Genomic DNA, 12,839 nt, shown 5'->3' with positions numbered 1-12,839 from the left:
ATCAGCAGGGAGGAAATGGAACAGAAGGTCCTTGGAGTCAGAGAGACTCAGCTTCCAGTCCCAGCTGGGTTGTGCCCTTGAGCTCTTGGACCAGTCAGTTCCAGAGGCTCACTGGAGTCCATAATGGTGACGAGCTCTTGGGGCTGGGGCAGGTGGCTGCAGGGCCGAGGCCAGTCTCTCAGGATGACTTTCTGTGGGCTCAGGCCGTCCTCTGTATCATAAGAGTAAGAAGTCCGTGGGGACAGGAACCACTCTGCCCTTAGTACTTGGAGATGTTTGCTGAACTTTTGGTTCTTGGTTTTTCAGTTCGGCCTGGGATGAAGCAAGCTTAGAAAGTCACCTGTGAGAATGGCTTGGGAACATGAGGAGCAAGGAAGACTGGTGAGTTTAGGTCAAGGGAAGCAGCCGCGTACTTGCCCTGTTAATGGGTGTCTGTGGGCTGGAGGGAGTAGGGTCCCGCTGGGTCAGGAGCTTGAGGAGGTGGAAACTTCAGTGCTTGGTAACTGCTAAAAACTTAAAGCTGCATCAGGTGCCAAGCCGGAGCTTAGTGTAGAAGGAAGAACAATTGGTTCCAGCCTCAGAAATCGTGAGTTTTTCCTGTCTGAGTTCATTGAGGGGTTAATGGGAGAAAGGAGCCCCAGATAAAAGTGCCCACCAGGCTGCAGAACTAAGGGGGTGAGAGGCACAGAAAACTGAAATCCAGGAAGTGGACCGAGATAACTATGGTGGAGAAGGGGGGCTACGAGCCACACGCGAGGTGGGCTGTGAATGGCATGGACCCACCTGCGTCCAGTAGACAGCCTCCCTAGCGCTGCCCAGAGCTGCTCCTTCGTGGGGACGCAGAAGCACCCGGGAGTGAACAGTGGCAGAGTCCCTGCACCTGCACAAGCCAGCCCTGCGCCTCCCTCGACCTCGTGCGGACCCTGCTTGGAGCTCTGCAGCCTCACTCCGCCTCCTCCATTTAAGAGAAACCAAGAAGCTGGAGTGGATCCAGAGGAGAGCAGCAAACGTGATTAAGGAGAGTGAGAATGGGACCCGAGAGGCACGTTAAAGAAATTGGGGTTGATTTGCCTAAAACAGTAAAGAGGAAGTGGGGACTGTGTTCGAGTGCACGGAGAGAGGCCCGTGTCCAGTTAGTTTCTAATTTCAGTAGCGCAGAGGAAGAGGCAAATGGCCAGCGAGATCAGGTAAGGGAGCTGCCTCACATGCCTTTCTTGGAAGGAACTTCCCTACAGCTATGGCAAAGCCGGTCCTGCCCTTCCCCAGGAGGAAACCAGCTGGAGACCAGATACAGAGCTTGGCTTGTCCCCAGAAAGCCTTCAAGTCCTCCCTGGCCCGGTTCTCCCAGTCTCAGGGAGTCCATGCAGTCTGTATGGGAACAGAAACCCAGTGGTGGGGCACCCCGGCCACCTCTGGTGGGTCTCTCCACCCGAGAGCAAGCGGGACTTTCCATCACGGTTTCTCATTGCTGAATTCAAGACACAGCCATCAGCAAAGCCTGCGGCTTCTTTGGCAGCTGGGACGAAGACAGCGTAGAGCTTCCAGAACTGGCGGTTTAGATGAGATCACTGGAGACTGGCTAGGCGTGCAGTGAGGATGCTCAGAGAAACTGCGGGACTTCACGCCTGGCGTGGTTTTGCCTTGGCTGTGGCGGCTCCTGCCAGTCCTGGGTTTATATCCATCACCTGAGTCAGCCCCGACTCGCCCACCCATCCACACGAAAGGAGCCGAGTCAAGATGCGGAGCCAAGCGTGTGTCTGTCTCCTCCTGCCCCAACACGCCACATAACAGAGCTGCACGCTGCTGTTAGAGCAATGGTTGGGATGCGAGGGGTCCCCCAAAAGCTCATGGGTGAGACAACGCAAGACAGTTCAGAGGAGAAATGATTGGGTTGTGAGAGTCTTCACCCAATCAGTGACTTAATCCCTGACAGGGATCCACCGAGTGCTCACTGAGGTGGCGGGAGTGGCGGGGGAGGTGGGCGCTGGCTGTGGCTTTGGGGTATGTATTTTTTACCTGGTGGGCGGAGTCCCTCTCTCTGCTTCCTGATCACCACCTGAGCTGCTTCCCTCGGCCACAGTGTTCTGCCTCACCTCAAGCCCCGAGGAATGGAGCCGGCCTGCCGTGGACTAAGGCCTCTGAACCACGAGCCCCAAACCTTCCTCCTCCGAGGCGTTGTGGCGGGCCTTTCAGTTACAGCAGTGCAAAGCTGACCACGACAGCTCCCGAAGGGCAGCAGTGCTGTTGGTGATCGCAGCAGGACAGGATGGAAGGCCACAGCCACCTGGTTTAAAACCCACTCAGAGCTCGGAAACCGGCAGCGAGGTGCGCTTGCCAGCAAGGTGCGCTTGCCCTCGAGGTGACCGTGAATCCTGCAGGCTGGAGGGACAGAGCTCGGAAGGTGCTCGCTTTATTAAATGTGCACTAGTTATCGCTGTGTAACAAATCCAGCCCCCACATTAGTGGCTTAAAATGACATTTGTGATCTCATGGTGTTCCTGGGGGCTCTGCCTCAGGGCCTCTCAGAGTTGCCCGTATGAAAACCTGACCTCAGCAGGAAGGGTCCCCTCCCAGATGACTCACTGATGCGGCACTGGCAGGAGAAGGGTCCCTTACTCAGTCCTCTCACAGGATGGTGGCTGGCTTTCCCCAGAGCCAGGGACCTGAGTAAAGGGGGAAAGCCCTTCATGGGTCAGACTGAGAACTCACAGTGTCACCTTGGGGCCATGTCACCAGGCACAGCCCGCACTGAACTTCAAGGAAGGAGCGTCCACAAACGTTTGGTCGTCTTGTGTGAGTTGTTTGTTTTTGACAGTCCGTTGGCCTTCCTCCGAGTACTGCCTGTTCACTCCCCTCTCTCAAGCGAGAGCAGGAAAGATGGGCATGTGCAGCCAGGAGGGCTGTCCCCGCCATTGGGGTTCCTCCTGGGTGCTAAGTCACTGTTGATGGGGGACAGCTACTGAGTTCCCATCACAGTTTTGGAGGTACGGAGGCTGAAGGTCCACTGGCAGGTGGCACAGGTGCATATGGAGGAGGCCATCTTCCCCACCCTTCCAACCCAGCGCATCGATGACCATGTTCCCTGCCCCAGCTGGCTTCCTTTAGCATCTAGGCTGGCTGCCACTTGCTTACGTACCGAGTCTGTGCGATCATGGACCTGGAGGGTTGATTCTGCCTGGGAGGCTTAGCGGAGGACAGGTTTCCAGGAGATGAAAGCGGAAGTTCTTGAAGTGAGATCTATGGAAAGAAAAGCAGACTCTGTGTTCTTATAGGCTGATGGGAGCAAGACTTTCAATCTCCTCAAGAGATGGAACAAAAAAGATTTCCAAGAATCTTCATCACGGGGTGACTGTGTTTGTTTACTTTTGCAACAAGCCTTGGGAACTGTGCTTGGAGAGATAAAAGCTGTTCTGTGAGCTTGTGTCTCAAGTTCCGTCATTAGGTTGAGCGAGAGGAGGCTGACCTTCACTCACTGCCACATCAGGAGTGGCTGCCCGTCAAATTTTGCCTCCAATTTTCCTCTGCTGTACTCGAAGTGGACTAAGCTGCATGTAAGTGCGGGGTAAGAAATAAGTGCCCTTTCATTGTGAATGCCTAGGCTGTTAGACAAAAATAGCACACAGGAAACGGTATTGCAAAGGTCAATTCTTCTAGAAAGGAAGGGACAACAAGCCATCTATCTGAAATTTTAATGAGCAGATCCTGGCCTCTGACCCTACCCCATTACCTAACAATCCAGTATTGAATGCGACATCGGCTTCCATTTCCTATGAATGAGGAGGCAGAATTCCCTTCCAAAGGCAGACCATCTGCCAGACCGACGCAGGCTCTGCTCTTTGCCTTAGCTGGCTGCTGTTGACGTGCACGAAGTCTTTATGGATAGAGTGTCAGAGCAGTCTCCTTGCTTCACAGAGAGAGTGAATTAGAGGGGTGACAAGCCAGGGCTTGCAGCTAGGATTTTCTTTTTTTTTGCAATGGCTATTTTGTTTCAGTCAAAAAGTCAGGACAGTCTCAGGGCACATTTAACCTTTTAGAGAAAGCTTTGCAACTTCTGGATTAGAAAAAAATCAAACTTTTACTGTAAAGAGCAACAGCTGAATATTTAAGAGTAAAAAGAAGTGGATCATCAGGAGAGAAAGTAAGGCCCAGGGCCCAGCACACAAGGGCCACTGTGAACAGAGCTCTTCTGTGCATCACAGTGAGTCAACAGGCGGACAGCTGCACCCCTAAAGCAGGTCTGCGTGTGGACCACAAAGGAAACTCCAATTCTCTTGCTCGTTGATTCTGAAGCTCCATGAAGCCAGTAGTAACAGAACCACCTAAACATATCCTTCCCAGGCCTTCCTAATCAGAACCCCAACCCAAAGGCCAGGGACCGGAATCCTTAGCAAACAGCCCCGGGACCAGGAAGTGGGGAAGGCTCTGTATTAGCTCCTTCAGTGCCTGCCATCACCACCACCACCCCAAGAGGTTTGCAAAACTAAAGCTTGGAACTCAGGGTTAAACAGATCTGAGGCTGGGCTCTGTCCAACTTCTTCCCTATGTGGTGGAAAGGTCCTTGACCTCTGTATTCTGCGCTCTCATATCTGTATATTCAGACTTGGGATTAAAATAATTCAGTGAAGCACCTGCGCACAGTACTCAGATGGTACAAAGCATGCAATAAATATTATGCATAGTAGTTAAGGAACAGCCTAATTATTAAGCAACCAGCTTGCACTATCTGATAATGCTGATTTATTGTCTTATCCTCCAAGACAGAAAACTTGGAAGGCAAGAGGCATTTCTCTTTAGTTTGGCTTCCTAGGTCCCTACATAGCGACGCTCATTCTGATTGAATGGATGAAACAAAGGAGGACATGCAAAGCTGCTTAGTAGCAGGTTGGATTTCAGCTGGGGCCTTACTCCAGGCCTGAGACTGTGCTCTGCGAAGGGGCTGTGAGCCCTGCCTCTGACTTTTTTTTTTTCTTCCTTTAAAAAGTCCCGCATCTTGTTAGTGGGTTGATGTGCTGTTTGGGAACACTGCAATCACCTGGGGGTGGGGGAGCTGGTGAGGAGAGAGCCTGCCCAGTGGAGGGTGGCAGGAGTCTTGGGAGGTCTCAGGACCAGGGTGGATTCCCTGGGTGGATCTGGCCCTGGCTGCAGCACAATCACCTGGGGGGATTTTGAATTCATTGGTCTGGACTAGGACGGCAGAGTCTTTAACCCTTACTATTCTAAGAAATCCCCAAGGCTGGGAACCACAGTAGCACCCTAAGGTGGGTGCTCATCATCCTGAATATGTCCAGCCACTTTTGTCTGTGTGGCTGACTTGCTGCTGCTGACATGGTCAGAGTGAGGGCAACAAGCCTATGACAGAAATAATACCCAGGGTCAGGAGGCTGTCAGCCAAGTAGGCCTTGCACTAGGAAGGCAAGGCCGTCCATTCCTGCGGTGGTGTTTCCCCAACCCCTGAGCTACCTGGCACCATGGACTGAGTGCCCCGTTCTGAAGACATAGGAGGGCGCCCTGAATCTGTATTTCTAGCAGCCAACCTAAATGCTTCTTAAGATCGGAGAAGTTTGGGGAACGTCGCAGTTCACCTTTTTCCGAATCCTGGCCAAAGAAAAGAAACATGAGCCAATGATCAACGTGAAACTTAAAGCAACACATGAAAAGCGCCATGTCCAGATGCCTCGTGCCTGCGAATCCCAGACCTATCCCTCCGGGGTGAGATGCCGGTTTGGGGACTTGGGGCCGGGGCGCCAGCCTGGGCTGTAGATCGCCATTCAGACCCGTTACTCCTGTCCCGCCGGTTCTCGGCGAGCCGGCAGCAAGCGGCCGAGTCATCCTTTCCAGGCTCAGCCTGGAAAGCTGGACCGTGCCGCCGCGTGTGCTCTTGGCAGCCGGGCGCCCGGGGCCCCGCAGCCACATCATCCTGGGGCGGGGGCGTGTGCGCTCCGGGCCCGCGCCGCCACCGAGCCACGTCTGTGCCGCCGGTTCGCGCGGCCCGGGAGGCGCCCTGCGCCGGCCGCCCCCGGGTGGGCGAGCCTCGGCGCTGGGCGGGACCCTGGCGGGCCGGGTCCCCGCTGCGGTCTCTAGGACCCGCGGGACGCCGGCGGCGGGCGGGGTGCGGGGGAGACGATAATTTGTTCCGTGGAGATGAGAACGGTGACTGCTGGCCGTGGATCCATTTCACAGGCCTGCCTCCTCTCACCAGCGATCTCTGTCCCCGGGCCAACTCGGACAGTTTGCTCATTTATTGCAACGGTCAAGGCTGGCTCTTGCCAGAGCGGCGCGCGCGCGCACGCACACACACGGGGAAACTTTTTAAAAAAATGAAAGGCTAGACTCGCTCCTCGCCGCGCGGGCGCTGCGCGAGGGGCTCGGAGCCGCCTCGCTGCAGCAGGAAACCCCCCGACCGCGACGCCCGGCCCGGCTTGGCGCCCGCGTGGGATGGTGCAGCGCTGGCCGCCGGGCCCGAGAGCTGCTGCACGGAAGGCTGGCGACCATGGCAGCGCGCCCGCCGCCCGCGTCCCCCGCCCGCGCCCTCCTGCTCGCCCTGGCCGGGGTTCTGCTCGCGCCCCGCGCGGCCCGAGGTAAGTCACCGAGCGCAGGAGGCGGCCTGCCACCCCCGCCCCGGGGCACCACGCGCTGCGCCCGGGCTTGCGGAGTGCCAGGGCGGCCCCGGAGGCGGCGCAACGGGGCGCATCTGAGAAGCCCGGCTCGCGCGCCCCGAGCCGCGGGACAGATCCCCTCCCAGGGACCAGTTCCCGGGGGAGAGGTGGGGACACTGGGCTCGGACCCTGAAGCAGCCAGCGCCGGGCTCGGATGGCACCAGCCCTGGGCTACTCCCCCGTCCCCTCCCCTCTTGGGTGACATTCGCTCGAAAGTCTTAATATCTTGACAGTTACACGTGTCGCCCCGAATGATGCTCGTGGGGCTATCATACCAAACCTGCCCCGCGGTGAACCCCCCACCCCAACTTCTGGGTCAACCCTCCAGGAGGTTCTCCCCCCCACGCCCCCGACCCATGCACTTGGGGGACCGGCAGTAGCCACGCAGGTGAACCAGACCCTCCTCTGCAGCTGTGCCTGCAGCGATTCCCCGCGGTCTCATTTCTTTTTTAAAATTGTCCCTCTTACCTACTACATCCCTCTCCGCCCTTTTCAGTCTTTCCCTAGCTGTAGGCAGCGGCCCAACTTCAGCCAAATTCATCTGCCTATCCAGATTCTTGACCGTAAATATTCGCTTACATCAACCGTGTGTAAAGCGTGTCCTCATTTCAGAGTTAAACCAAAATGCGTGTATTATAGCTGCTTTACAGACTTAGGCTTTCCCAAGCCGAATCCCCTTAAAACCGGACACCTGTGGATCTTGTTTGCATAATGAGGACTCACTCAGCAGGTGCCTTTTTAAGAATTCGTGAGCTTCCTCTAGTCCCCGTTTCCGTCGCCCTTTTTCTGCCTCTAGAGGCGCTGTCAGTCCACCAAAGAATGATTTGCCTTGGCCTCGAACTCCACATTTCTATGATTCTATATAACAGGCATTTATTTTTCAACAACTGGCCTCAATCACGAACCGTTACCACTTTATGGTACGTTTTATTTCGCAATTGCCACTGCTACCATCCACCCCCACCATGCCTACTGTAATGTGGCTAAAACCCAGTTCTTGTTAAAATCCACCCAGCAATAAAGACCAATTTGGGAATTAGTGATTAAATAAAAGGACTGCAGAAAAGAAGAAGCAATGAGAAAACCCAGAAAGAACACAGCAGACTCTCCAGGAGCCCCATGATTAGCAAATAAAAAGAACAGTCGTCAAAAGTGTCTTGAAAGTCTTACAAATGGGTCCTTTTGAATGTTTTTTGCAAAGGAACTTCCAAAAAAGTTGAAACCGCCTCAAAGTGTGCATGAGGTGGTCTTTAATTTGGAACATACTCCATACATGAAAACAGAAGTCTGCTGATCTTAGAGGAAAACGTCTATTAAATCAAGTGAACAATAGGAAATTATTTCATGAGTTTGGGCTTTTATCATCTTATGACTACGACTTTGGTGCAGTTTTCCTTAGAATAGATGTGACCCCAGACAGAAACCAAGCATTGCTGTTAACCCTTGGATTCTCAGTTCCTAATATTAGTCAGCGCCTCTAGTCATGCCATTGAGGTTGTTTAGAAACTCAGACTGAAACATTTCTTCTTGATGGCGAGAGGAATTAAAACTTGTTGAAGACAGAGCACATTCTGGGTTCGTCCCCAGCCTTGTCTGTTATCCTGAGCCCCTGCACAGTTGCCCACTTGGTACCCTCTGTGACAAATCAACCCTGTCAGGTCCTAAAACAGAACCCTGGACTCCAAACCCTCCATTGCCAAGTGCTTCCTTTCAAGTCTTCCCCAATTCAGTAGTAATGTCCTCCTTCCCCAGAGGCCTCCTGCTAACACTTAGGATGTCATCCCCAGTCTCCCTTCCACATCATAAGCAATCAAACTCCAGCATATATTCCCATCTGTCCACATCCTTCCATCTCAAAATGGGCTTTTTAAGCAATTTCCCCAATCCAGTCTGCTTTAAAAAATTCCTTCTGTAGAAAACTCTTATCTCTAAGAGTAGCAGCCTCCTCACGAGCAACTGACTTTTTCTCTTGTCCTGGCATGGTGTGTTCAATGCCATAGACAAAGTCACTATTCTCAATCATGAGTTAGCTCCAGCTAGTTTCCTGTTTAAAATTCTTTAATGGTTTCCTCTTACCCATGGGAAAGAAAATTCAAACCTCTTTAAGATTTACTGATTTGCTTTAATTTTTAAAAAATTCAATGTTTTCACCATGAAGACTTTGCAAATATTTTTCACAGTTGAACCAGGCCGTGTGTACTATGACTCTATTTCAGCCCCTTTGCAACTTTTTTGCTTTCCCTCGAGTTAATGGTTGCCTTTTTTTTTTTTTTTTTTGGTATGTTTGTTTGTTTTACTGTTCATTTTGTTTTCTGTGCACCAAACTGTGATACTATGATATAATAAGTAATAAATATTGAACTCTGTCCTGGTTCCTGGCACATAGCTCCTCAAAACCTCTGGAGTGATAAGTGTCCTTTGTATGTTAATGAGATGACTGGTGGCTATGGATGGGCCTGGCCACTAGAAATACTAGTGAAAGAGAGTTAGGTCTTTCAGGCTTATCTCCTCAAAGTCCAGTGATCATGAATGGTCAATGATTTCTCTGTCATACCTATGTCATGAAGTCGCCATTGCAACCCAATATGATGGGATTTGAGAGTTTCCAGTTTGCTGAATATGTGAAAGCAACCTGGAGAAGGAATGGAAGCTTCGCACCCTTCCCACATTCTTTGTCCTGTGTATCTCTTCCACCTAGTTGTTCATCTATCCTTTATTGTACCCTTCATTAATATAATAAACCAGTAAACATACATGTTTCCCTGAGTTCTGTGAACTGTCCTAGAAAATTAATCAGGCCTCAGGAGGAGATAGAGACCCCTATTTATAGCAACTTTTCGTTTTCTCTTGAGTTAACAGTTGCCTTTTCTTTTTGTATGTTTGTTTGTTTACTACTTATAGCCAGTTGATTAGAAGTACAGGTGACAACCTAGGGCTATGATTAGCATCTGAAGTGATAATCATAAGTTAAGATCCTTTGAAGGTATCTCTGGGTAGATAGTGTCAGAATTGAGTTAAAATTTAGGATATCCAGTTAGTATTCACTGAAGAACTGGTTATTGATGGGAAGAAATCCCTACACATTTTGGTGACTAGAGGTGAAGGCGTCTGTATTGAGCTTGAGAATAGGAAAAACACTTTGGTTTTTGGCCTTTCTTGTCACATAACCTCTGCTTTATCTCCAAACTTTCTGGAAATACTATGAATCTTTCAATATGAGCAAACCCACCAGATGACTTATTAATTATTTATTTTTGCTTAGTGTCCTCTTTCCTGGAGTCCTTTACCCTCCTGTTCCAACGTTAACTGGCTACTTTTTAGGTCTACATCTCAGCTGTTGTTTCAGGACTTAGTACCAAGATGATGGAAATTCCTCTCACACCCTTCCCATGTTGGAGCCCCTGTTTTCTGAGCACTATAACTTTTTCTTAGGTTGTTCCTTATTTTTGTGGCACACATCTTCCATAATTTCCTAAGGAAGAGTGTTTGAGAGAGTTATCTTGCTAGCTTGTGAATGTGTCAAGGATGCTTTTAACTGCGAATAACAGAAAACCTGACACAGTAACTATTCAAATTTTTTTCTTTTCTTTCTTTATTTTTACAGACTGCATTTTGATTCATTGTACACAAATGGGATACATCATTTCGTTTCTATGGTTGTGCACAATGTAGATTCATACCATTTGTGCAAACATACATGCACATAGGGTAATGATGTCTGTCTCATTCCATTTTTCACACCCCCTCCCTCTCATTTCCCTCTACGTAATCTAAAGTTCCTCCATTCTTCACTCATCCCCCACCCTCATTATATATCATCATCCATTTATCAGGGAAAACATTCGGCCTTTGGTTTTTTGGGACTGGCTTATTTCACTTAGCATGATATTCTCCAATTCCATCTATTTATCTGCAAATGCCATACATAACAAGCAGTTGTGAAGTGAGCAGTAGAGTAGCTGATGATACTGTGTAGCAGCTGGTTAGTGATACAACCAAGTTATCTCTTCCATTTTTTCTGCCATATTAGATGTCAGCTTTTGTATTTATGGTGCTACCTCAGGATTCCATGGTGACTGCTGTACCTCTTGGGTTCAGATCTGCATTTTAGGCAGTAATAGGGAAAAAGAGGCCAAAACAAAAACAAAAACAAAAACACCCCCACAAACCAACCAACCAGAGCCAATTTTATTCTTAACAGGAAAATAACATTTTCATAAGCCTTTTAGCAGACTTTCTTGTACATTTTATTGGTCAGTTTCTGATGCAGGTCATCTTTTGCTGCATAGGATGGTAGGAAAGTAAATATTTTTTGCTACACACATTTTGTGATTCAAACAAAACAGTTTTGTGAGAAAGAAGATTGGAATATTTGCCACACCATGCATACATGGTGTGCATGTGTGCATATGCATATGTGTGGGTGTGTATGTATGTATATATGTGTATGTACACATGCACAAATACACGTATATGGTTTCTAGTCATTCCGTCCTTGTTTGGGTTCATTTGGGTATAAAATATCAAAGTGAAAATCATATCTCCAATGTATTTTATGAGGTATTTGTTTGTTGTCTTTATGCCCATTACTGCTTGAGAAAATTAACAACATTCTGATTATTAATCCTTCAAACGTTGTCTTTCTCTTTCTTTCTGGAAGCTGTTATCTTCCGTTTGTCACAGTTGCTTTTACATTTCATGACGATGTATGTTAGTGAAATTCTTACCAGTAATTGTGCTGGGAACTCAGTCACCCCTTTCAGCTTGAAAATTCATGTTGTAAAAATCCTAGTATACTTTCTTGTATTATTTCTTCAACTATTTCTTCTTCTTCCTGAAAATAGTCTTCAATTTTTTTATGTTTTTCATTTCTGCATTTTTTGTTCTATTTTCTAGAATAGTTGTTTATATTTTCCAACCCTTCTATTCAATTTTTGTTTTTCAATTTATTTTTATTGGTTCTTTTTAATTTTTTACTACCATATATTTAATTTCCAAGTGATGTTTTTGCTGCCTGAATGTCCTTTCTTTTATATGGTGTCTTCCTGGTTTTTTTTTTTTTTTTTTTTTTTGTAGTGGATACAAGATATCTGTTAACTCTGAGTGTATTAATACTTGCTAAGCATTCTTTGTTTACTTTGTGGTCACTATTAGTTTTGAGATTCTTTCCCCCATTTGCTAGATGGATTTATTGACTGGAAGACCTTTGTTTTGTCAGAAAACCTCCAAGGCCACTGATTCTTTATTTTTCCCCCCTTAGGCTGGCCAGTTTGTCTAAAAAAAGAAGAGTCCTCTGGCCTCTGACCGGAGAGATTTAAGCCTGGCCCCAGCCTGTGAGTTGAGCAGGGAACAGGGTACAAGATGATGTCATCCCATAATGCTTTGTTGTTGTTGTTTGTTTTTACTTAATCCTTTTGTTTCACTTTGGCTCTTGACTGCCATCCCTCTCTGTGCCTGAGAGACCTTAAGCTCAGAACTTTGCTGCCTGGCAGACCTATCTGCACAGAGGGAGATCAGGCCCCTGGAGGTGCTGGCTTTGCAAGGGACTTAGGGCTGTGACCTCTCCTCAGCTTGTCTTAGCCCCAGCCTGGACTGACCCTCAGAGGTGCGCAGGGGCCTCTTCCTGAGCCTTCAGGGGTTCTCGTCCTTCTCATGTTGGAGGCCCCTCCTTTCCATGAGTCCTTTCCAGCTTTCTCTTCTCCACTGGTCCATCCTCAAAGCTGTGGGGCTTTCTCTTACCTGATGATATCTTCTTCCCAAGCCTTTGCCTTTTATTGTCATTAGGAGTGTTCCTTTATTGCAGGGTTTCAGGTGGTGACACAGATAGACACCTGCGAAGCTGCCGTGTGCTCTAGAAGCCAGCCCACGTTCTTATTACCATGCTGTGCGGATAGAGACGACTTCTTCCTCTCGCTTGTCCTTTGGCTCTTTCTATTCCTTCCTTGTGGAAACAAAAATTAAATCCACTTTTAAATGTTTTGAAGCTTTCTTTCCAACATCTTTAAGAACTCAAAGTCAACATATACCTAATTAGATAAATGTTGCAGCTGTGGAAACTATAAAAAAAAAAAATCTAAGAACCAATGCTATATCATTTAAAGAAGCTAAGCACGTTTCTTCCTGGTGTACATGATGCTGTAACGAACTCATTACCATTGCAAAACAACCCCCAAGCTTCTGTAC

At 48.8% G+C, this 12,839-nt stretch overlaps 1 protein-coding gene across 1 annotated transcript in view; it reads left to right on the top strand.

Moving 5' to 3' along the window:
• The first annotated feature begins 6,121 nt into the window (after nt 1-6,121).
• The window catches only part of Adam12 (ADAM metallopeptidase domain 12), a 332,604-nt gene continuing 325,886 nt past the window's right edge, over nt 6,122-12,839 (top strand). Inside the window, exon 1 of the mRNA XM_047554551.1 lies at nt 6,122-6,578. Coding sequence (XP_047410507.1) covers nt 6,491-6,578 — 88 coding nt within the window. The 5' untranslated portion in view covers nt 6,122-6,490. The remainder of the gene's footprint in view (nt 6,579-12,839) is intronic.

Source organism: Sciurus carolinensis, chromosome 5, assembly GCF_902686445.1.
Source record: "Sciurus carolinensis chromosome 5, mSciCar1.2, whole genome shotgun sequence".
Taxonomy (NCBI): domain Eukaryota; kingdom Metazoa; phylum Chordata; class Mammalia; order Rodentia; family Sciuridae; genus Sciurus; species Sciurus carolinensis.
Note: the sequence above shows the minus strand (reverse complement) of the source record. Positions and strands in the feature narration are given on the sequence as shown.